Below are 24,476 nucleotides of genomic sequence, written 5' to 3'. Positions count from 1 at the left end.
CAACATGCAATATTTCACCTAATTAAATAGATTCAATATTCAAAAATTGTAAAAAAGGCCAAATATGATTTCCATGACTGACCAAATACAAAGGAAAATATCCTACTGATGAGCTAATGTGATGTCACAGAGGCAGAAAACGGTCCTCTGGTTATTAAGCTATTTAGCCTGGCTCCTAGCTGAAAAACTTGAAGAGCCATCACAAAACGCCGGTAGAGAGACGTCGTCATACATTAACATTTATTTCTTAGGCAGGAAACGCAACATATGGGTCCGTTGATTCGTGTTACGCAATAACTTCAGCTTCTCTGGACATTGAAGAATGACTAACAGTAACTTAAACACCCCCTAACTGAGAAATGTCTCACAAATGTCGAATAACTATTTATCACTCACCCTATTGAACTAAATAAATGCATGTAGATATGTCTGAATTACTTACCCTTAATATCAAGGATGCCAAATGATTAGGTGAAAGTACTCTTGCACGTCCTGGTTATTCGTCCATGAAACGTCACACTCCCGCTTGTACGAACTTTTTGTGCATCCGGTGGGCTTGGAGCATGCGCAATAGCTAACCATACCAGAGTCATTGTTTTGAGGGACCTCATTCTCATTGGATTGACATGAATAAATTTAATTCATCAGGATTTTCTTTGAGTCATGTACAACAAACAATGAATCATTTAAATGAACATAAACACGATTAATTCATTTAATGCAAACATATTTTTAGTTTGCTAATCAAACATGCCCTAGTTGATTTTTTTAGATTGGGGAATTGGGGCTCCTCTGAACCAAAGCAAAAGTAGCCGACATGTACTGCAAGAGAAACCAAAAATCTAGTTAATCATGAAAACATTACCAATTTATTTATGCATGAGAAAGCTCACAGAAGCAATATCATTTAGGATTTCACCAATGGTGGTCAAGCTTGAAGGGAGATGGATCACCAAAGGGACTAATCTAGGCTACCCTATGGATACACAGAAAGTTCAGGCTATACAGACCCAGATTCAGCAACCAAATAATGTGAATTTTGTTGAGGACAAATAGCAGGGGTGAAAGGACGTGTTACGGTTAGGGGGTTTGGTTATAGGTAGGGTGAGGGTTAGAGTTATGGGTTGGCATGCCAGTCACATCCCTTTAGTCGCACCTGCAGAGGACGACTTCAGACATCCGATTTTTGTGGCCTGCTTCCCACTTGGGCTACTTCCAGTTCCTCCGTGAGGCGAAGGCGTACAGGAAGGGGTCCAGGCAGCTGTTGACAAATGTGAAGCTCCGGACGACACGTGCTGCCGCGCTCCTGTGGCGCAGCAGCGCTGCCGACGCCTCTGGCCGGGAAGCCCGCAGCACCATGCCGGCAATGTCCACCATGTTGACGATGTGCACGGGGACCCAGAGGACTAAGAAGGCGACCAGCACACTGGTGACCAGCCGCGTCAACCTGGCGCTGTTGAACAGCGCCGTCTGGTTCACCCGCCGGTGGAGGCAGCAGTAGGACGTGACCAGCACAAAGAATGGGACCACAAACCCCAGAAAGGTCTCCAAGATGAGGACCGCTACTCTTTCAGCATCGGATCCACTGTGTCTCCGGCACTTGAGCTCTCCATCACCCACATAGCGAGTGGTCACGGCGGGGGCAGTCAGGGCGCAGGCGAGCCCCCACAGAGCCAGGACCAGCGCCGCCTTCCCCTTGCGCCCCAGCCGGTTCCACATTTGCGGGTATAACACCTGGAGATAGCGCTGGACACCGAGTAGAGTGACCGTTAGCACGTTCGCGTACAGGCTGAGGTAGAGCAGGAAGGTGGCTAGCTTGCAGGTGGCACTGCCCAGAGTCCAGCCGTGCAGGAGAGTATAAATCCACATGGGCACGGTGGCCAGGCATAAGATGTCGGAGGACGCCAGGTTCAGTATGAGACACAGGGTAAAGTTGGGGCGTCGGGACGAGCCGCGCAGGATGAACACCAGGACAGCTATGTTACCAGGGAGGCCCAACGCACAGCACAACCCCAGGACAATGCTCGAAATCAGGCGGCCCGAATCCGGGGAGGTGGGGTCCAAGCTGGAGGTGTTGGAGGAGTTGAGGTTGTCCATGGTCGGTGAAAGATAATAGATCTAATAGCTATCTGGAAGACAGACTTTAGGCATCTAATTATTTGTTTCTCGTTTTTGAAATCCTCGCAAGTTTCTCTTCTCTTGATCTCTTGTCATCGTGATAATATGAAACGCGATATGGGTTAACTGCTTCTGGCCAGCTTCCTCCGAATGAGGTGTGGGTGTGTGGTTAACAGTCAGATACTTTCCATTTTGTCATTCAGGCTATAGCGAACCCGAGTCTCACAAATAGACACGACAGAGAAGATATTTTCAAGCTATAGGCAAAACATCGAACGCCGATTGTAGATGTAAGGGGCCAGCCACACAGATCTTTCAATATTTTTTCCCCCCATTAAATTATTCTTAATGTTAATTATTTTAAATTGTGTAAATGATTTGAACTTTTTACAGAAATGAATGCGTAATGGATTTAATCCATCTCGGTGTTGCTGGTGCTTAAAGGAACAGCTTTTTCTTACCTGTCCGTGAATTTATGTCCATACTTCAATGCTGCCAGCTAGTGGCATGAATAGAAAAACTACATTTCAAACATAATTGCACTTAATTTCCTCCCTGCCACAGATTCTAGCATACATTTACCATGACTGCCATCTTATGTTATCCCAATATGGGAAACTATTGACAACTGGACATTTGTATGATTAACATTCATGTATACACACACTTACATTCTTGTGTTTTTTTTATTATTTTATCACTGCATTGTTGGGAAAGAGATCAAAGTAAGAATTTCACTAATGTTTTACACCTGTTGTATCCTGTGCACATGGCGAATAAACTCTGAAACCTTATGGGGAAGTGACTATCAGTTCTCATATATAATCTACCATATTCTCCCTTCATCGACCTTTCCTTATTCTATCACCCTATTTTCTCTCTTATTTCACACGGATTTAGTTTCACTGTCCAACTATTATCCTTTGTCAATTAAAATCTCAATATTTTATCTTAAAAGTTCTGTCACCATCTCAAACAGCGAGTCCATTGTTTCCAACCAGAATTCACAATCCTTATAAAGTCTCAGTGAGTCTGTATGATCACTATACAATGTGGACGGGTGGGTCTGTCAATTCCAGTCGCGGTCAATCAAGACCCATCTATTCGGATGGTATGGAGTGTGCAGAATCGTTCTGGGCTAACAATGCAGAAGACAGAAAAGAGAAAATGACTCTTGTGGATGTCAGTCAATTGATCATCGCATCATGCCTCTGCTATCGTCGCGGTAACAGCGAACCAGTCGACCGAGTTGCTCCCTAGACTCCTGAAAGTCGGCCAGCTCAGGCCCCCGGGAGAGGAAGCTGGGGGAAATGCGGCGGGGGTCCAGGGCGCTGGCACCGCGCTGCAGCTCCAACAGCCACGGGCCCAGGGCCGGAGACGACTGCAGGGAGGTGAGCACCTGGAGGGAGAAGACTAAGGGACCACGCTGCGGAAGAGAGTAAGATAATGTTAGAGGGAAGGACCTGCCAATAATGAGAGAGACTGTTGGATACAAGCATAGTGAGGCATGAAAATAGAATAGACTTATTTAGTGATAGATATTGTGAGGCAGAGATCTGGGCACAGTGAGAGAAATAGAACTGACTGACGTGGAGAAAGACAAAGGGTTGAATATCCACATAGAAATCACTTGTGTAGCCAGATAACAGGGCTTTTACTATTATACTACTACCAAATCTAAAACACTTGACCCCCAATCCCCCTTCCCTGATACATGTGTAAATATTGTACTATAGATTTTGCCTTCCTGTATTATACAAAAAAACATATATTTCATTCTACTGAGCCATTTACTTTATGTTCATATTGCTATTTATTATAATTGTTGTTACATTGTCGAGACGGAACCTGCAAGTGAGCATTTCATTGGAAAGTGTACACCATGTGTATCCTGTACATACCACTAATAAAACTTGATAGCAGAAACAGAGGCTTGGACCGAGTCAGATAGAGACAGACTTTGATAAGGGCAGACAGAGATCCAGAGAGTGAGAGAGACAGGACAAACCACAGTAAGATAAACGGACCAGAAACATCAGGATTAGATTTACAGTTACAGTTGGGGGAATGTGTTGGAATACCCAGATGTACATATCACAGGAGGTTGGTGGCACCTTAATTGGGGTGAATGGGCTTGTGGTAATGGCTGGAGCAGAATTAGTGGAATGGTATCAAATACAAACATGGTCTCCATGTGTTTGCCATTCCATTCGCTCCGTTCCAGCCATTATTATGAGCCGTCCTCCCCTCAGCAGCCTCCACTGGTACACATAGGCCTCCATGCCCCAGAAATACACTTGCAGTCGACAGAGTAATGCAACAGTAACATAACAGCCATGTTCTTTGACTCACCTAACCAGACACTGCAACTCTAAACCCTTGAGGGTCACCGATTGACCGAAGCAGTGGCCGTCGCCCTGCTCGGGGCAAGCCGATAGGGGTAGCCACAGCAACGCGTTTGCGCAGTCATCCAGGGTGTCAGGGAGAGAGCTGCCCTGCGCCATAGGAAAGGGGAGGGCTCCGTATGCAGCCACCACCTGAGAAACATACACACACACAAACACACACACCTCGGTCATGTTCATTAGGCACCAAACGGAAGAGAACAGACTACAACCCGGATGTCTCACACACACAGTAAACCTGTTAAATGTATAGTAGGCTATGTGGGGAAGACATAATGATTATCTTGTGTCCTGGACAATCCCTTCAAAATGTTCTTTGAGGGGGATAACTGAAGCCAACCAGTACTTGTACCTGATTAAACCTTAGTTTTTTATTTAACGAGATTAGTCTCATTGGGATACAGCATTTTCTGACATATAGTAGAGACCTGGTCAAAGAAAGCGCCCAGCGCTCACCTTTCTCCCGTGCGTCAGCAAACTCCCACATGGGTGCGCTGTCGTACTGCAGCCAGTAGGGCACAGTGAGGGAGTCCAGAGCCAGAACAGAACTGGAGTGGTACCAGAGTGACGGCTGGAGGAGACAGAAAGAAACACACACACACACACTCATTTCTGGGGTTGTCGGACATCTTCAGGGTGGCATATAAAAACAGTAAAAATCCTCTCAAGCAACAATGGGAGAGAGCGATGTCAATCATTTGCACTACAGTCGTGGCCAAAAGTTTTGAGAATGACACAAATATAAATTTTCACAAAGTCTGCTGCCTCAGTTTGTATGATGGCAATTTGCATATGCTCCAGAATGTTATGAAGAGGGATCAGATGAATTGCAATTAATTGCAAAGTCCCTCATTTGCCATGCAAATGAACTGAATCCCCCCAAAACATTTCCACTGCATTTCAGCCCTGCCACAAAAGGACCAGCTGACATGACCAGCTGACATGTCAGTGATTCTCTCGTTAACACAGGTGTGAGTGTTGACAAGGAACAAGGCTGGAGATCACTCTGTCATGCTGATTGAGTTCGAATAACAGACTGGAAGCTTCAAAAGGAGGGTGGTGCTTGGAATCATTGTTCTTCCTCTGTCAACCATGGTTACCTGCAAGGAAACACGTGCCGGCCTCATTGCTTTGCACAAAAAGGGCTTCACAGGCAAGGATATTGCTGCCAGGAAGATTGCACCTAAATCAACCATTTATCGGATCATCAAGAACTTCAAGGAGAGCGGTTCAATTGTTGTGAACAAGGCTTCAGGGCGCCCAAGAAAGTCCAGTAAGCGCCAGGACCGTCTCCTAAAGTTGATTCAGCTGCGGGATTGGGGCGCCACCAGTACAGAGCTTGCTCAGGAATGGCAGCAGGCAGGTGTGAGTGCATCTGCACACACAGTGAGGCGAAGACTTTGAGAATGGCCTGGTGTCAAGAAGGGCAGCAAAGAAGGCACTTCTCTCCAGGAAAAACATCAGGGACAGACTGATATTCTGCAAAAGGTACAGGGATTGGACTGCTGAGGACTTGTTGCACCCTCTACAACCACTGTGATTATTATTATTTGTTCCGGATGGTCATCTATGAACATTTGAACATCTTGTCCATGTTCTGTTATAATCTCCACCCGGCACAGCCAGAAGAGGACTGGCCACCCCTCATAGCCTGGTTCCTCTCTAGGTTTCTTCCTAGGTTCTGCCTAGCCCACCTTTCAGGGTTAAAGGGCAGAAGAAGGAGCTGTTACTGGCCATGTGGACCATGCCTAAGGAGTAATTCAACAGGTGGTAGAGCTCCATCAGGGTCCGAGGAAAGCTACACAATGTCATAGCACTATACGAGCGCTTTGGCAGCTGTACTTATTCACAACACCAGACAATAGTTGCGCATAAAACCCAAATACTCTATGAGAGACGGACAACCTTATTACATTAAATCAGTAGCAAATTGTGAAATAAAAACAAGACAACCGCAGATCTCAGCTGAGCTCTATGAATGACAGTTCTATCTGCAAGCTTAAGGAGAATAAGACCAATGGCATTACATGGCAAACACCTGGGTCATGTTCATTAGGCACCAAACGGAAGAAAGTTGATTGAAACAGGAAGGGATTACCTGGACAATAAGAAATGCTAATTTTCCATTGCAAAGTGTTTTTCATTGTATGCCCTGATGAACATGACCCTGTTGAAAAAAACAGCGCTAACTGAGGAACTGCCTGAAAACACACTGCAAACAACCTCCCTCTTGTCACTCACTGTGTCTGGGTGACTAACAGGTGCAAGTCCCCAGCTCAGGATGCCCCGTCCCCCATAGGAGTCCTGCAGCATCTCCGTGACCTTTGAACCCAGGCCTGAGTAGCCATCGGCCAGGTCACACAGCACCTGGAACCGCTGGGAGGGAGAGGGATGGCAGAAGGAAGGGAGAAAGGAGAGATGACAAACGGATGAAAATCAGTAATTCAAGGAGTGATTGTACCAAATGGGGCCTTTGTAAAGAACAAAGTATATTTGGATGGATATGGGTCTTTTTAGATATTCCAGTCTTGTACTTTCCAGAACGAGGGTTGGTGATAACCCGTAATGGAGAGTCAGTGTAGAGGATCACCAGTCAGTTACCTGTAGGTAGCCCTCTATGAAGAAGTTTAGTCTGTCCTCTAGATCCTCCAGCACTGAGCCCTGAAGCAGAGCCTCCCCCTGGCCAAACGCGTCCAGATTGTGGGCCTCCCTAGAGACACAATGCCAAAATGAAGTTATTTTCCTAAGAATTCCAAGTTAGTTCTGCTGTGGTATATGGGAAACACACTCTGTGTGGACATCATTGGACAGGAAAAGGCGCAACGCTCGCTTACCAATACATCGTTTTATTAGACACGTTTAAAAGATTAAAATACCTTCTTCAGAATAATCACAAAGGGAATGGACAAGTTCATATAGGGCATGGGGATGACAATTAGGGAGAAAACTCTCTTCAGCTGGTGGTGCTAATGGGCGACAGTGTGGTAGACCATGCAGGTTGGTACTCAGGCTGTGGTGTGCTGTAGTCAATTTTGCCACCTAGTGCTTAACTCCAACGTAAAATAAGCCGCACAGGCAGCGAATCACATAGATCACATTGCGAGAATTACAATTGATGGTACTGTAGATTTTTATGTCTCGACCCAGTCTTGGGACTTTTCATACGTTTGGTGTACTGGCATTGAGTACAATTGCCACACTTGTTGTTGCCGGAGGAATATGCAGGAGGCTGGTCTTGTTTGCACCTTGGCTAATGTCTGATTGGACAACACTGTCTTTAATGTTTTTAGCTCTATGGTAGGCGGAAAACGTACTCAGTGTAAAATAATTGGAGTCGACCCAGCCACATAATGACTGTATGTACCCTAAGAAAGGCACTGAGAATAATGTAGCGTGTGTGACTTTCTTAATAATATTTCAAGTCCATTATCTGTTCTCCACCTCGTCAACTCTTTGGGTGTGTATCTTTGGCTGTTACTATTTTTGGCTGTTACTATTTGCTCTCACCCATCGTGGTTGTACTCGTGGATGACAGATTGTGTGAGGGTGCAGGTGGATCCTCAAGAAGTCCGATCATACCCTCACATTGCTCTCCAGCCGGTAGCCCTTCTGAGCGCGCTCCAAGCGGCTGTTCAACGTCTCCATGGCAACAGCCACTACACAGGAAACACGGTTCGGTGAAAAGGAAGTGTGTGAGTGACAGAGAGTGGCTCGTTTCTTGGTCTGATCCTCTTTTACCACATTTCTGGTCATACAGGTTTACACCCATAATAGTATGCTAACTTATAAATCACTTTTTTTTTGCCACAGAGCACCTGCACTGTGGCAAAACGCTTTGTTTTTCGACCCTTACCGGAACAGTGAGGCACTGGAGTTGGGTCAAAATCAACCTCAGCCAATAACTCTCCCTTCTGGACAGAGAATGAACTGTCAGAATGAGACACTTTAATGAGAAGTGTTATGCCTGGTCCAAGAACAACTCCAATTTTCTTGCACTGAGCCCCGACCCTTCTGTGTTTGAAGAACAGCAATTATTGGGCAGGTGTAAGTAATATGGAGGCGGCTCCACCTAGCCTTCCAACAGTATTCAGGGAGTTTCGGCAATATTGTTTACACCTATCTGGTTCCTTCAGACATGCAATCGGCTAAGGGGTTAAAGGCTAGGGGTTGTTTTTGGGCTATCTTATTTTTTTTTAAACGTTAGGAAAGAGACGTAGTGTGCATGGTGCTTGTGTGTCATACGTCTAGCTTGTCCAGGTCTGGGAGGAAGGAGTCATTTGTTGGCGGGCTCTCTTTGTGCACCATTACATTGCAGGCACACACACACACAAACAGACAAACGCACCATGTGACAGCGGTGGGATCCTTCCCAGGCTCATAGAGACTCCCCTCCTGTTTCAGCATCTGAAGGCTACCAGTAGAATGGACAGAGAGGATGTTTATGTAGTATTTAAATGTAACCAACCTTGTTTTTCAATCTATATCTACCCCTGTAGTTATCCTCTTACTCCAATGATATGCACCTCTAGTGTCCATTTATGTCCCGTGTGGCTCAGTTGGTAGAGCATGGCGCTTGCAACGCCAGGGTTGTGGGTTCGTTTCCCACGGGGGACCAGTACAAAAAAAAATATATATGCATGTATGTACTTGTAAGTCGCTCTGGATAAGAGCGTCTGCTAAATGACTTAAATGTAAAAATGTCCCTGTCATACCTAAAGATGTACACTGTAATTGTGGCAAACTTTGTAAAAACCTTCAACACAACATGTTTACTCAATCTGTGACCTCTAAGAGACATTCAGCAAACCATCTGTGTGACATTTCAAGGAAGAAGTTGAGTGCTTCAGAACATTTCGGCAACGTGGTGCTCTTCTGAATGATGCCCTGCTGGTTACCATGGGTTACCTTTGAGGTCCATGGTGATCAGGCAGGGGGTGTAGGTGAGAACATCATTCTGGAGCTCGACCTGTTACACCTGCCCAATAATTGCTGTTCTTCAAACACAGAAGGACCTGGGGGCACGTCTGGGTCGTAGGTCCGCGAGACATCCTGGTGCAATACAAACAGAAGGAGAGAGAGGGAGCAAGAGGAAAAGGTATGATGTCAAGATTTACATTCATAGCATATGATTTGTTATGTATACTGTCAACTCATGCAAAGACAAATGGTTATTCAATGTGTCACCTCCCATGTTGCAAAGAGAGGTGCACTGAACACCAATTGTCCATTTTTAAGAAGACAGACAAACTGACCATACTAAAACATGAAGGTCCCTGCATAATAAACATACCATCACTGCCATCGCCCTCACAGCAGAGTTACATAGCTATTTCTACCAAAACATCTAGCTATTTTTTCTCTCTCTCCTTGTTGTGTTAGCTAGCTACTTGGATTATTGTAATCTACACTGAACAAAAATATAAACACAACATGTAAAGTGTTGGTCCCATGTTTCATGAGCTGAAATAAAAGATCCTCATGATTTTCCATATGCACAAAAAGCTTATTTCTCTCAAATTGTGTGCACAAATTTGTTTACATCCCTGTTAGTGAGCATTTCGCCTTTGGCAAGATAATCTATCCACCTGACAGGTGTGGCATATCAAGAAGCTGATTAAACAGCATGATCATTACACAGGAGCACCTTGTGCTGGCGTCAAAAGGCCACTCTAAAATGTGTCGTTTTTTCACACAACACAATGCCACAGATGTCTCAACTTTTGAGGGAGGGTACAATTGGCATGTTGACTGCAGGAATGTCCACCAGAGCTGTTGCCAGAGAATGTAATGTTAATTTCTCTACCATAGTCATTTTAGAGAATTTGGCAGGACATCCAACTGGCCTCACAACCGCAGACCACGTTTATGGTGTCGTGTCGACAAGCGGTTTGCTGATGTCAACGTTGTGAACAAAGTGAACAGAGTGCCCCATGTTGGCGATTTGGTTATGGTATGGGCAGGCATAAACTATAGACTATACTGCACATGTGATTAGCTAAAAGAGTAGGTAGCTAGCTTGCAAAAAAAATCATCAGTTTCCAGAATTGCCATAGAACACATGCAGATGGGTATCAACCTGTAAATTCCACCAATGTGTGCAGACGAAGTTAGAATAGTGCCCGAGTTGACTTCTCTAAACATGCTACCCATCCTAAGGTCTATGAGGTAAATAAGCAATAAGGCCCGAGGAGGTGTGGTATATGGCCAATATACCACGGCCAAGGGCTGTTCTTATGCACGACTCTTAGGCGTGGTATATTGGCCATATATCACAAACCCCCGAGGAGCCTTATTGCTATTATAAACTGGTTACCAACGTAATTAGAGCAGTAAAACTAAACCTTTTGTCATATCCGTTGTATACAGTCTGATATACCACGGCTATCAGCCAATCAGCATTCAGGGCTCGAACCATCCAGTTTCTAATCAAAAATAAATCACAAATGCATAAATTTGTTAATTTTAAAAGATTTCTTAGAATATGGAATATGATGCTCCATCATGGCAAGCAAACATGACAACAGATTTATAGATCACTTTAACAGGTGCAAGTTTCAGAAGGAGCCCACCCTTGATGAAGGCAATAGCGTCTACTATTGGCTAATAAGAAGTACATGAACGAATATGATTCGCTCTTTGAACCGTTTTTCAAAATAGTGTTCATTTTGTCATTGTGTGCTGAATTATATTGTTTTATACACATATGTGTATGTTTTATTATCTTGTTTTATATTAATGTATACAGGGCTCTCTTGTAAAATAGATGTTTAGTCTCAATGTGACTGCCTGTTTAAATAAAGGTTAAATTAAAATAATTGTTCGGTATCGCCGTGGAGGCAAACGTGCAGCACTTTAGTATTTTACCTTTAATTGACTAGGTAAATCAGTCATGAACAAAATCTTATTTTCAATGATGGCCTAGGAACAGTCAGCTCGGGGACTCAATCTTGCAACCTTTCGGTTAGTAGTCAAACGCTCTAAACACTAAACTACCTGCCGCCCCAGTATGGATTACAGGACCGCAGTGGGACAGTCTCCTCCTTGTACAGTAGACTGTCGATAGACAAGCGGTATAGTAATAAACCTACCTGCGATTTATGAAAATCTATGTTTGAATAGTGTAATTATTATAAATGCATGTTGAGAATATGTATTTAATATGTATTTAGACAATGAAATAGGCAGTGCTATAATACAATTATGGGTAGCCTATACAGCCTAATTATGAGAGGCATCGCCATTGTTTAAAAATAACAAAATAATAAAAAAGAAATTGCGCTGTGGCCTACTACAAAACGAAACGTCATCGTGGGTGGAGTTATCACATGATATGAGCAACCACAAAAACTTTCCTGCAATGATTTACCTTGCCGCACCTGTCAAACAACCCAACCTTACTCGAGTTTCACATTACTACAAAAGTCTGAAAAACACTTCCTGGGCCAATTCCACGTTTTTGCTATTTTAATCTTATGGAGCAGCATGCAGCCTAGACGTCGGGTAAGTCAGTCTAACTAACTACATCAGTTCAAAGTTCCTTATGTCATGGATTTGATGGCACTGGATAGGTCGGATAAGGTCCAGTATCTGGAGACCAGAGACCCACAAAAACGTTTTTGCGATATGGACATAGTGAGGAAACGGAGAACGCAATGTTGTCGCAAAATCAGATACTCTAAACCAGACCCACAAAACAAGTTATTGCGACATTGCTTCATTTTAAAGTAATCTGTTTCCGTACTAGGCCTAAATTCAAGTAGGAATAGGTTTTTCCTATCTCAACTGCATCTCATTGGTAGGCTACTAGTAGTATAAATCTAGAATATAAATCAAAATGTCTCTCGTGCGTGCAGTGGGCATTAGAATGTTGATAAATCGCACTCCGTAGAGGAAGGTACACTTCATCCATTTAAAGATTCAAAGTTCAATGCTCACTGATGACTCTCAGCTCATTAGCTTATCAAATGGATTGTTTTACTGTGTGCCGGAAAACCATTGTTTTATCACTCTTCCCTTTCAGGTGAATCAATAGGACTTGACCTTATGAGAATGAGGTTTGGCACCAACTTGTTTTATGGAATATAATTGTAAATGTTGAAACTGAAAAGTAAATAGTTAGTTTGCAGAAAGACACACTGGCCAATAATTGCACACACAACACAGCCTAGACAGGAATATCATACAGACAGAGACGGGTGAGAAACGGTGATGTCCGTGCACCTGACTTTAAATCCAGATGAAGACAGAGCCGGAGGGCCTTCTAAAACCAGTGGGTCTACTGCTGCAGGACCTCAAACACCTGGAGCAGAACAACAGGGCCTAGAGCACAGGAGGATGGAAGAAGAGAAGGGGGAAGAGGATGAGAAGCAAGAGGCGAAAAAGGCAACCAGCTCAGCTGCCTTGGAGCCTAGCACTTTGCTGTGGCTGGGTGACAGAGAGGGAGAGAAAGGAGGTGTGGTGTCCGAGAGTGAGGGAGCTGAAGGGGAGGAGGAGGAGGAGGAGGAGGAGGAGAGAGAGGTAGAGAGGATAGGAGGGAGCACAGAGCTTCTGGAGGGACAGGAGAGCCAGCCAGAGAGTGAGCGAAAGGCAAAATGGAGAGAGAGCATGCCAGAGGGAGAGCGATGGAGAGATGATGAGGTGGAGGGAGGCAAAGGTGAGGACATGGATGGTTCGCTTGCAGATGATGAGGAAGAGGGGGAGGACGGCCCAGTGAATTGGATGCCAGAGAAGGTTGCGCAGGTCTTCACTCCGACAGTGATAGTGCGTCCATCCAGCAAAGGGGAGGAGTTCCCACTCGAAAATAGCAAATATGGGGAGATGGATACTGAGAAGAGACCTTTCTTAGAGCCCCAGACACCAACAGCCCCACCAGTACTCTACTACCCACAGTGGACAGAGGAGCCGGACAACTACACACGTACGTACCAGTGCCGAACCAGTACCATTAATACTAATTGGGGTAATTGGGGTATAGTAGTTCAATAAACAGTATATCAACACAACTGGATTCTAAAAAATGTAGATTACATTATCGTTTTATCTGATCTTTTCCTCTCTGATTAGACATGTTTTAGATCTAATGACACCCCAATGGTGGAACCAGCTTCCTCCTGAAGCTAGGACACAACAGAGTTCCTGCCCATCTCCCAAAAACATCTGAAACCCTAACTCTTCAAAGAGTATCTGAAATAATCCCACAGCACTCCCTCCTCACCCCTGACAGCTACTTTATTGTGGGAAAATGTACTTACTGTGATATGTGGTTGTCCCACCTAGCTATCTTAAGATGAAAGTCGCTCTGGATAAGAGTGTCAGCTATGTGAATAAAATGTAAAAATGAATCTCTTTCCTGTTGTGAGAAATTGGTATGAAAATTGTCATGTAAAATATGAGGCAGCATAATAAGAAGTCTACATATATTTCCTATCGTCATCGACCAAAGAAATGGCTGTTTTATTTTATTTTATCCATACTTTTCAAGTTATTGTATCTTAAAAACACAATTTTCCCCAGGTTTGGCTGTAGTTTTATTGACCCCAGATTCCTCTGTTATTTAGATATGTGTGGTGGTAGTTGTGGGGATGTTCTGAAACTTGGCCTGGGCATTGGTGCTGCAGCTGTTCTCTTCCCTCTACTTGTGTGGGGCGGCTATGCCCTTTTGCCCTTTGATGCCCCACCCCTGGACAGCGCCCCTCTCAGACTGGTGTACACACTGCGCTGCTCCTTCTTTGCTGTCATACCCATTATGCTAGGTAAGACTGTGGACTGTTAGAGTTGGGCTGTGATATGTTATCACCTATTAGAGATGATTGAATAGACTAAATGTGTGTTACTTCTTTGCTCTTGGCAATGCTAATGTTTTTATCACTTTTGGTACTCTCCCAATCTTCCTCTACCTCGGTCTCCCCCCTGCACTGTCTTCCTCTTCCCTCCACCCATCTCTTCTCCCCCCTCCCAACTCCCAGGTGTGCTGGTGCAGGGGTTGGCGCGGCTGCGCTACGGCGCCCTGACACCCCTCTACGAGGCCAAGGTGGGGGAGGAGAGCCGGGAGGTGGCAGTCCACCGGCACTACGTGGGCGACTCGCTCTCCCTCTTCCTACTCTACTTCCTGCAGCTGGCCGTCATGGCCACCTACATCAGCCAGGACCTGCTCAAGATGGTGCCCCTGCTCACCATCGTTTTTGCCTTCGGCAGGTGAGTGCCTGTGTGTGTGTGTGTGTTCACTACTCAGTCTCAGTGGTGGCAGTGCGTTCTGCGTTTTATGTTTATTTGTATGAATGAATGAATGAAAATGTTATTTTTCATGTCAAATCGCCAATTTTCATCCCATCCCTTACGGGATGAATTGACACACAAACATTACCATAATTCGATGTGGTAGTTCAATGATAATTATTCCTGTGTATTCTGGTTATGTGCATTCACTGTGCAGTTAGCAGAGATGTAGCCGATGTGGAATCACTAGATAGTTTTGAGATTGTACTGCATGCCCAGTCAGCCTAAAATGCAGCCATTGTTCCCCTTTTTCAACAAGGGACATGGCTTTTGTGGAGGGATAGGTAACCCTGCTTCGTGGGTGCGGAATGGGTTGTGTTGCGCATAGGGATGCACCGGTATGACATTTTTGACCGATATGTTCCTTGTCCCAAAAAATTATACCGGTAACATATTTTTAAAATGTAGCAGCCTTTTAAGCATTCTAGTACAGTTAAATAGCTGAAACACACACTGACCAAAAAGTTATTTTGTTGGCATTTACGTATGTCCCCATTACCAGTAAAACATAATCAAAACCTATTTCTTTCACTTACTTGCTGTGCTGTTTCGTTGTTCAATCTCAACCAGGATTTCATCATACATGTTCAGCCCACAGTAGCAGCCAATGTTTGGTGTTCAGTGTAAACCTACATTCCATGAGACTTTTGGGGGAAAAAAACATGCAGGGCTTGACATGAACCTGTTTATCCACTGAAAATGTAGTTTGATGCAAGAAACCACTTTACAAAATAAAATGCATTATTAATCCCAAATCATTATTACAGAGAATCAGACAAATTATGCTACCCTCTGCCTATTGGCTACTTAGCTAATTCAAACCTTTCTCAAAATACAACACTGCCCCTTTAAGACAAATAAAAAAGCTCTTTACCTGACTCGCTTTTTACCTGACTCGCTTTTCAAGAAATGTACATGTTTTATGATCATGTATGAGGAAATCACTCCCCTGTCGCTGACTACAAATGATCAAAAACTGGGCTAATAACTCACAAACTAGCAAAGGATATGAACAAAATGTGCATGTGGCTATGTGCAGCTCTCTCGCTGATCTCAAAACGAGCACATCTACTCACGACCGCTCATGCTGTAGACACAGTCCAGTTCAAAGTAAATGGCACAGATCCATATATGGCAATGGTCTATTTGCATATAAGGATACTGCAGCTCTGATTGTTTATGCCACTTGTCAATGCAATAGAATCCTATTCCGATGTGTTCTGCCTACAATAAAATCTCTTGCAAAGTTTTTTGTTTCAGTATGTTGCATTGAAAGTGACTAATATTCCATTGATTAGATCACAATTGCCACAGTAAAGGGAAACATTGATCGTGTTAACAGGGAAAACTCTAGAACAGTGGTCACCAAACTTTTCTGAGTCAAGACCACTTTCTGAGTCCAAATGCAAGCTGAGATCTACCACTCAGATTATTTTTACACATGACTTAAAAAATGTACGCCTATGCAACATTAACCAATTAAAAAGAGTACTGAAGCAATGAGTTGCCCTGCCAAGGGATTGTTGTTCGGGCCATTTAAAAAATGTATATTTAAAAATTTGAGGTATGCTATATGATAACACCTGTAATAGATCTGTTGTTATATTACCCTGTGAGGCACAACCAAATAATTCGCTTTTTATTTGTATTTTACTGAGCTGATTGTGCCTACATCTGATGGTCAGCAGAGGGAGAGAGCAGCAGACTCGAGGGTCTGCCTATCAACATCCCTCCGCTCTCCCTTTCCTTCACTGACACTGACCAAAAAGGGACAGTCTTCCAGCTGATGGCAACTCCAGTAGCACTGCATAATTTCTGCCTCATGCACAAATTCATGTCACTCCTATGAACAGAGAAAGTTAAATATTCCTCGATACTAAAAATGACCCAATCCGCTAATAATAACAACAGCGCAAGCCTATAGATACACTTTCCTACTCATTCATTACTGCTGCAGTGCTTGTTGGAGCACTGAGTGGAAATAGGAAGAATGTGCATTTTATGGCTTATAGAAGTGTTGACAGTGCTGAGTAAGAAGTTAAACATGAACTCACTCAAACAGCAGCTCTTTGCTGTATTTGTTGAGTGTCTCTCTAGTCATGGTTTTACACATCTTGAAATCTCACAGTATAAACTTTGCTGTAGCTTTCTTTTTTGCCTGCTACGTTACTGCGTTACTACGTTACTGCGTTGTTTTTTTGCAGAAATGTTTGACTAGGAATGCCTTGGATCGACCGGTAGGTGACCACTGCTCTAGAGTGAAGTTTAATCTCGTGCTTCTCTCTGTGGGCTAATATTTATTCTGCGTGCCAGTCCCAGAGGGAACATTGCTTATCACCGATCCATACCTTCACCCAACATTGTTATCCTTATCTTTTCTAACCTAATAATGTTTGTAAACACTTACAGTACCAGTCAAAGTTTGGACACGCCTACTTATTCCAGGGTTTTTCTTTATTTTTACTATTTTATACATTGTAGAATAATAGTGAAGACATCAAAACGATGAAATGACACATGGAATCATGTAGTAACTAAAAAAGCTTTAAACAAATCAAAATACATTTTATATTTGATGATTCTTCAAAGTAGCCACCCTTTGCCTTGATGACAGCTTTGCACACTCTTGGCATTATCTCAACCAGCTTCATGAGGTAGTCACCTGGAAAGCATTTCAATTAACTGGTATGCCTTGTTAAAAGTTAATTTGTGGAATTTCTTTCCTTAATGCGTTTGAGCAAATCAGTTGTGTTGTGACAAGATAGTCATATTTGTTAAAAGACCAAGTCCATATTGGGGCAAGAACAGCTCAAATAAGCAAAGAGAAACGACAGTCCATCATTACTTGAAGACATGAAGGTCAGTCAATCCTGAAAGTTTCAAGAACTTTGAAGGTTTCTTCAAATGCAGTCGCCAAAACCATCAAGCGCAATGATGAAACTGGCTCTCATGAGGACTGCCGCAGGAAAGGAAGACCCCAGAGTTACCTCTGCTGCAGAGGACAAGTTCATTAGAGTTAACTGCACCTCAGATTGCAGCCCAAATAAATGCTTCACAGAGTTCAAGTAACAGACACATCAACATAAACTGTTCAGAGGAGACTGTGTGAATCAGGCCATCATTATTGAATTTCTGCAAAGAAACCACTAAATCAAATCAAATGTATTTATATAGCCCTTCTTACATCAGCGGATATCTAAAAGTGCTGTACAGAAACCCAGCCTAAAACCCCAAACAGCAAGCAATGCAGGTGTAGAAGCACGGTGGCTTCTACACCTTCTACGAACTCCCTAGAAAGGCCAAAACCTAGGAAGAAACCTAGAGGGGAACCAGGCTGATGGGTGGCCAGTCCTCTTCTGGCTGTGCCGGGTGGAGATAACAGAACATGGCCAAGATGTTCAAATGTTCATAAATGACCAGCATGGTCAAATAATAATAATCACAGTGGTTGTCGAGGGTGCAACAAGTCAGAACCTCAGGAGTAAATGTCAGTTGGCTTTTCATCGACGATCATTAAGAGTATCTCTACCGCTCCTGCTGTCTCTAGAGAGTTGAAAACAGCAGGTCTGGGACAGGTAGCACGTCCGGTGAACAGGTCAGGGTTCCATAGCCGCTACTAAAGGACACCAATAAGAAGAGACTTGCTTAGGCTAAGAAACATGAGCAATGGACATTAGACAGGTGGAAATCTGTCCTTTGGTCTGTTGAGTCCAAATTTGAGAGGCGGAGCAGGTGAACGTTAGATCTCCGCAAATGTGGTTCCCACCGTGGAGCGTGGGGGTGTTTTGCTAGTGACACCCTGATTCATTTAGAATTCAAGGCACACTTAACCAGCATGGCTACCACAGCATTCTGTAGTGATTCACCATCCCATTTGGTTTGTGCTTAGTGGGACTATCATTCGTTTTTAACAGAACAATGATGCAAAACATACCTCTAGGCTGTGTAAGGGCAATTTGACCAAGAATGAGAGTGATGGAGTGCTGCATCTGATGACCTGGCCTCCACAATCACCCGACCTCAACCCAATTGAGATGGTTTGGGATGAGTTGGACCGCAGAGTGAAGGAAAAGCAGCCAACAAGTGCTCCGCATATGTGGGAACTCCTTCAAGACTGTTGGAAAAGCATTCCTCATGAAGTTGGTTGAGAGAATGTGCAAAGCTGTCAAGGCAAAGGGTGGATACTTAGAATCTCAAACATACAATATTTTGTTTTGTTTAACACTTTTCTTTGGTTACTACATGATTCCATATGTGTTATTTTGATGTCTTCACTATTCTACAATGTGAAAATAGTAAAAATAAAGAAATCCTTGAATGAGTAGGTGTGTCCAAACTTTTAACTGGTACTGTACGGTTTTACATACATTCTCTGTATTTTATCTCCATGGACCATGCAAAACAAACTCACCCAATGTCACTTCTTCTATAGGCTGATCTACTGGGTGTGTGTGACCCAAGTGGCTGACCTTGTTGTGATCTCTCACCCTACAGGCTGATCTACTGGGTGTGCTTGTCCCTAGGCAGCAGTGTGAGGGGTTTGGGCTTCGGCCTCTCCTTCCTGCCCATACTGGTCATGTTGGGCGCCAACCTCTACTTTGTGTGCTCGTCACTCAGTGAAGGGGCTGTCTTTGATGTGGCCCCAGCCACCACCGCCCCACCTCCCAGGCAGAGTTGGTGGGGCTAGGGGGAAGAGGAGTAGATACGCCCAATCCTGAAGATTAAATGGACCCCCAGTCCCTAGACACTTAGAACTGAAACGATTAGATATTACCATGTAACTTATGATACTGTAGGTATATGTACACTTTGCCTTCTGATAGACCAGAGGCACGTTCCTTAGACAAACGTTGTGCAACCTTGCAGATAGGAATGTATTCCTTACTCTACATGCCGAGATGTAAGTCTGTTCTCAACAATATAACACACAAGTTCCCCAGTGGTTTGCCCTACTGAATAGTTAGACAATTGTTGGCACCCACTCATTGTCATGGTGTTTGTTTGGAAGAAGAAGAATCAAGTGCCTCAGCTTGGATTTCATGTCCTTCATCTGGAACCACATTGAACAATGGTTTATGAAGAGCTGGGCAATGCATTAAGATGACGTGAGGCTAGTAACAGTTAGCCAACCCAATGAAGTTACCTGTAGTTGAAGGATTGTGATATAAAGTGTCTTATGCCATACATGAGCCAAAGAGGAATGGACCATCCATGAAATAAGACATGTAAGGCCTGGGTTGTGTTCATTAGGCACACAACGTCAAACTTTTTTTTTTTGAATGTAGCAAAGAAAAATTAGCATTTAAAAAATAATTATTATTGGACATAATTATTCTTGTTTGTCTGTTTTTCTCCGTTTGTTGCCTAAAACACAACTTTGTGCAGTACATCCTTACGAACTAGAATTGTTTTATTCTAATCTCATGTCTTTGGTGAAGGATGGTCCAGAGCCTCACTGAAAGGTTTCATAATGAGCTATGATGACATGACTAGTCTGCACTATACAGTACATCCTGAAGGGGGTGGTTTTCCCCAAGTTATTAAAATGTATGAAGACTTAACTACCAACATTATAGTATGAACCTATTGCAGAGTTGACTTTTTTTTTAATTTATAAAACATCAAATCAATGTGGATATTATTATTTCTTCAACTGTGCAATGTTTACATTTCTTTAATTTCTACAATAGTACAGCATTTACTACCCCCACAATGAATGGGAAGGAAGAATATTTTATTGATAGCTATTTAAGAATGCATTATGTTAATTATGTCTGTACAGTACCATAACCAATGCACATACATTGTCCTGTTTGTATATGGCAGACAGCTCATAAATTGTTGTATTCCTTTTGGATATTATCTTTCAATGTTTACACTGTCCTAATGGAATGATGTGATTCACATAATAAAGCAGCTACTAATCTTGCATTTTGTCATGACATCATGAAGCCAAAGGATGAGACAAGGATTGACCGTAACTAGTTCAAAAGCAGTGGTGTGTATTCATGGTTGCCAAGGGAAGCCACACAATTCCTTGGGGGAGCATGGCTTCCCTTGGCAACCATGAATACCATGGTTGCCAAGGGAAGCCATGCTCCCCCAAGGAATTGACCAAGAAAAACATACGTTATGTTGTATCTTTAGTCTGTGTTTCATACATTCAGCCTCTTGCAAATCGAAGGAAATGTATCTCACTGGAGAAAGCGAACGAGACAGCGCCCCTCTCTCAGTATGCGTAGCATATGATGCTGTATTGTCAAAAAGAGTATGACATTGTTGCAGCCCATAGCATTGAATGCAAGGGAAGTCAACAAGCATTTGGCCCCCCTTGATAAAAGTATAAAATAATAGCCAATCAGTGTTGAGCTAAACTGAGTGAGCTCAGCTGTGAATGGTCCTTGCACGCCCCCAAAAAAAGTGTTAAGGGAAGCCAGTTTGGATTTGGCTTCAGACCAATCACATCAGAAAACAAACGTCATTGACAGAAGTAAAACTTGAATTGTTGCATCTCGTTGTCCTCCGATGGCTAGCTAAAATTGGCCCTTTCCTGAATTAGCCATGGATGGAGATAGGGATTTGGACTTGTGGTTTTACTTAATTCTCAATACTGGCCAATGATTATAACAGCGATTCTGATCCAACAATAAATTAATACATTGTGCGCCTGAGAGGATGGAAGTTCAACATTTTTGTTAATTTAACCTTTAAGATGGTTAAGAACAAATTCTTATTTACAATAATGTTCTACCAAAAGGCAAAAGTCCTCCTGCAGGGACGGGGGATGGGATTAAAAAATATATATAAACTACCGTTCAAAAGTTTGGGGTCACTTAGAAATGTCCTTGTTTTTGAAAGAAATGCAACTTTTTTTTTGTCCATCAAATTGATCAGAAATACAGTGTAGACAATGTTGTAAATGACTGTTGTAGCTGGAAACAGCTAATTTTTTTTTTTTAATATCTACATAGGCATAGGCCCATTATCGGCAACCATCAATCCTGTGTTCCAATGACACGTTGTGTTAGCTAATCCAAGTTTATCATTTTAAAAGGCTAATTGATCATTAGAAAACCCTTATGCAATTATGTTAGCACAGCTGAAAACTGTTGTTCTGATTTAAAGAAAGAATAAAACTGTCAGCGTTTAGACTAGTTAAGTATCGGCATTTGTGGGTTCGATTACAGGCTCAAAATGGCCAGAAACAAAGACCTTTCTTCTGAAACTCGTCAGTCTATTCTTGTTCTGAGAAATGAAGGCTATTCCATGCGAGGAATTTCCAAGAAACTGAAGATCTCGTACAAAGCTGTGTACTACTCCCTTCACAGAACAGCGCAAACTGGCTCTAACCAGAATAGAAAGGAGTGAAAGGCACCGGTGCACAACTAGTCAAGAGGACAAGTACATTAGTGTCTAGTTTGAAAAACAGACACCTCACAAGTCCTCAACTGGCAGCTTCTAACTGACATTTCTAAGTGACCCCCAAACTTTTGAATGGTAGTGTACATATACAGTTGAAGTCAGAAAAGTACATGCACATTAGCCAAATATAATTCAACTCAGTTTTTCACAATTCCTGACATTTAATCCTAGTAAGAATTCCCCGTCTTAGGTCAGTTAGGATCACCACTTTTTATTTTAAGAATGTGAAATGTCAGAATAATAGTAGAGTGATTTATTTCAACTTTTATTTCTTTCAAAACATTCCCAGTGGGTCAGAAGTTTACATGCTACCAAATACTAATTGAGTGTATTGCTTTAAATTGTTTAACTTGGGTCAAACGTTTTAGGTAGCCTTCCACAAGCTTCCCACAATAAGTTGGGTGAATTTTGGCCCATTCCTCCTGACAGAGCTGGTGTAACTGAGTCAGGCTTGTAGGCCTCCTTGCTTGCACATGCTTTTTCAGTTCTGCCCACAAATCTTTAATGGGATTGAGGTCAGGGATTTGTGATGGCCACTACAATACCTTGATTCTTTTGTCCTTAAGCCATTTTGCCACAACTTTGGAAGTATGCTTGGGGTCACTAAGCTTTAACTTCCTGACTGATGTCTTGAGATGTTGCTTCAATATATCCACATAATTTTCCTGCCTCATGATGCCATTATTTTGTGAAGTGCACCAGTCCCTCCTGCAGCAAAGCACCAGCACAACATGATGCTGCCACCCCCGTGCTTCACGGTTGGGATTTTGTTCTTCGGCTTGCAGCCTCCCCCTTTTTCCACCAAACATAAGGATGTCATTATGGCCAAACAGTTCTATTTTTGTTTCATCAGACCAGAGGACATTTCTCAAAAAAGTACGATCTTTGTCCCAATGTGCAGTTGCGAACCGTAGTCTGGCTTTTTTTATGGCAAGTTTGGAGGAGTGGCTTCATCCTTGCTGAGCGGCCTTTCAGGTTATGTCGATATATGACTCGTTTTACTGTGGATATAGATACGTTTGTACCTGTTTCCTCCAGCATCTTCACAAGGTCCTTTTCTGTTGTTCTGGGATTTGCACTTTTCGCACCAAAGTACGTTTATCTCTAGGAGACAGAACGCATCTCCTTCCTGAGCGGTATGGCAGCTGCGTGGTCCCATGGTGTTTATACTTGCGTACAATTGTTTGTACAGATGAACGTGGTATCTTCAGGCGTTTGGAAATTGCTCCCAAGGATAAACCAGACTTGTGGAGGTCTACAATTGTTTGGACATTTCTTTTGATTTTCCCATGATGTCAAGCAAAGAGGCATTAAGTTTGAAGGTAGGCCTTGAAATACATCCACAGATCACCTCCAATTGATGTCAATTAGCCTATCAGAAGCTTCTAAAGCCATGACAATTTTCTGGAATTTTCCAAACTGTTTAAAAGGCACAGTCAACTTAGTGTATGTAATCTTCTGACCCACTGGAATTGTGATAGTGAATTATAAGTGAAATAATCTGTCTAAACAATCGTTGGAAAAATTACTTGTCATGCACGAAGTAGATGTCCTAACCGACTTGCCAAAACTATAGTTTGTTAACAAGAAATTTGTGGAGTGGTTGAAAAATGAGTTAATGACTACAACCTAAGTGTATGTAAACTTCAGACTTCAACTGTATATAAGAAAACACACCGACATGTAGCATGCTAAAGTTAACTAGCTGACCTGGCACATCGTTGCCCATGAAAGAAAGTTAGGCTAGAGAGCAAGCATTTTAGCCAGGTAGCCTAGGACAACAAACTAGAAGCGTGCACTGACAGTCAGAGACCGTTTAGGAGGATGGCATTGGCGTTCCTCTACAAGTAGGGTGAGTCAGCATGTTTTTTCTACTTGCACAGATACAGAAATCAGTACCATTTCACAGCCACATATGTACCTTAAGTTGATTAAACTAAATAGTTTTTGGTATATTTTAGTTGCCACTGTATTTATCTAATCACCTAAGCTTAGAATATGTTGAAGTTGAAATGTTGCTTCAATAGTGGAGGCAGCTCCTGTTTTCGTTGCGACTTGCGGCAACTCTGTGGTTCTAAAATCAGTTGGCCAAAAATGTCAGAAACATGACCTTGCTTGACCATACTGTCGGTCATGTTACTGTTTGTTACAGGCAATATGTTTTGTGGATTTCACCAGACAGAGGTTGCTCTCCGGTTTTGTAATGAAACAAACGTGTGGTTGAATTTATTCTGCCACCGTGTCTTGTCTCGGCCT

The 24,476-nt window shown here is 43.0% G+C and overlaps 2 protein-coding genes and 1 pseudogene across 2 annotated transcripts; 1 reads left to right on the top strand and 2 right to left on the bottom strand.

Annotated features, from left to right (window-relative positions):
• Positions 1-850: 850 nt before the first annotated feature.
• On the bottom strand, positions 851-2,516 carry LOC129819841 (leukotriene B4 receptor 1-like). The gene has a single exon (XM_055876472.1). It carries the CDS (start codon positions 2,095-2,097, stop codon positions 1,210-1,212), a length of 888 nt encoding a protein of 295 aa, XP_055732447.1. The 5' UTR covers positions 2,098-2,516; the 3' UTR covers positions 851-1,209.
• A 797-nt stretch (positions 2,517-3,313) lies between these two features.
• On the bottom strand, positions 3,314-9,825 carry LOC129819474 (protein misato homolog 1-like; annotated as a pseudogene).
• A 2,039-nt stretch (positions 9,826-11,864) lies between these two features.
• Positions 11,865-20,727, top strand: LOC129819840 (transmembrane protein 79-like). The gene is made up of 5 exons (XM_055876471.1): positions 11,865-12,023; positions 12,544-13,440; positions 14,081-14,275; positions 14,489-14,717; positions 19,293-20,727. Exons 2-5 carry the CDS (start codon positions 12,732-12,734, stop codon positions 19,483-19,485), a joined length of 1,326 nt encoding a protein of 441 aa, XP_055732446.1. The 5' UTR covers positions 11,865-12,023; positions 12,544-12,731; the 3' UTR covers positions 19,486-20,727.
• The last annotated feature ends 3,749 nt before the right edge of the window (positions 20,728-24,476 follow it).

Source organism: Salvelinus fontinalis, chromosome 22 (genome assembly GCF_029448725.1).
Source record: "Salvelinus fontinalis isolate EN_2023a chromosome 22, ASM2944872v1, whole genome shotgun sequence".
Classification (NCBI taxonomy): domain Eukaryota; kingdom Metazoa; phylum Chordata; class Actinopteri; order Salmoniformes; family Salmonidae; genus Salvelinus; species Salvelinus fontinalis.
This window is presented reverse-complemented; position numbering and strand designations above follow the sequence as displayed.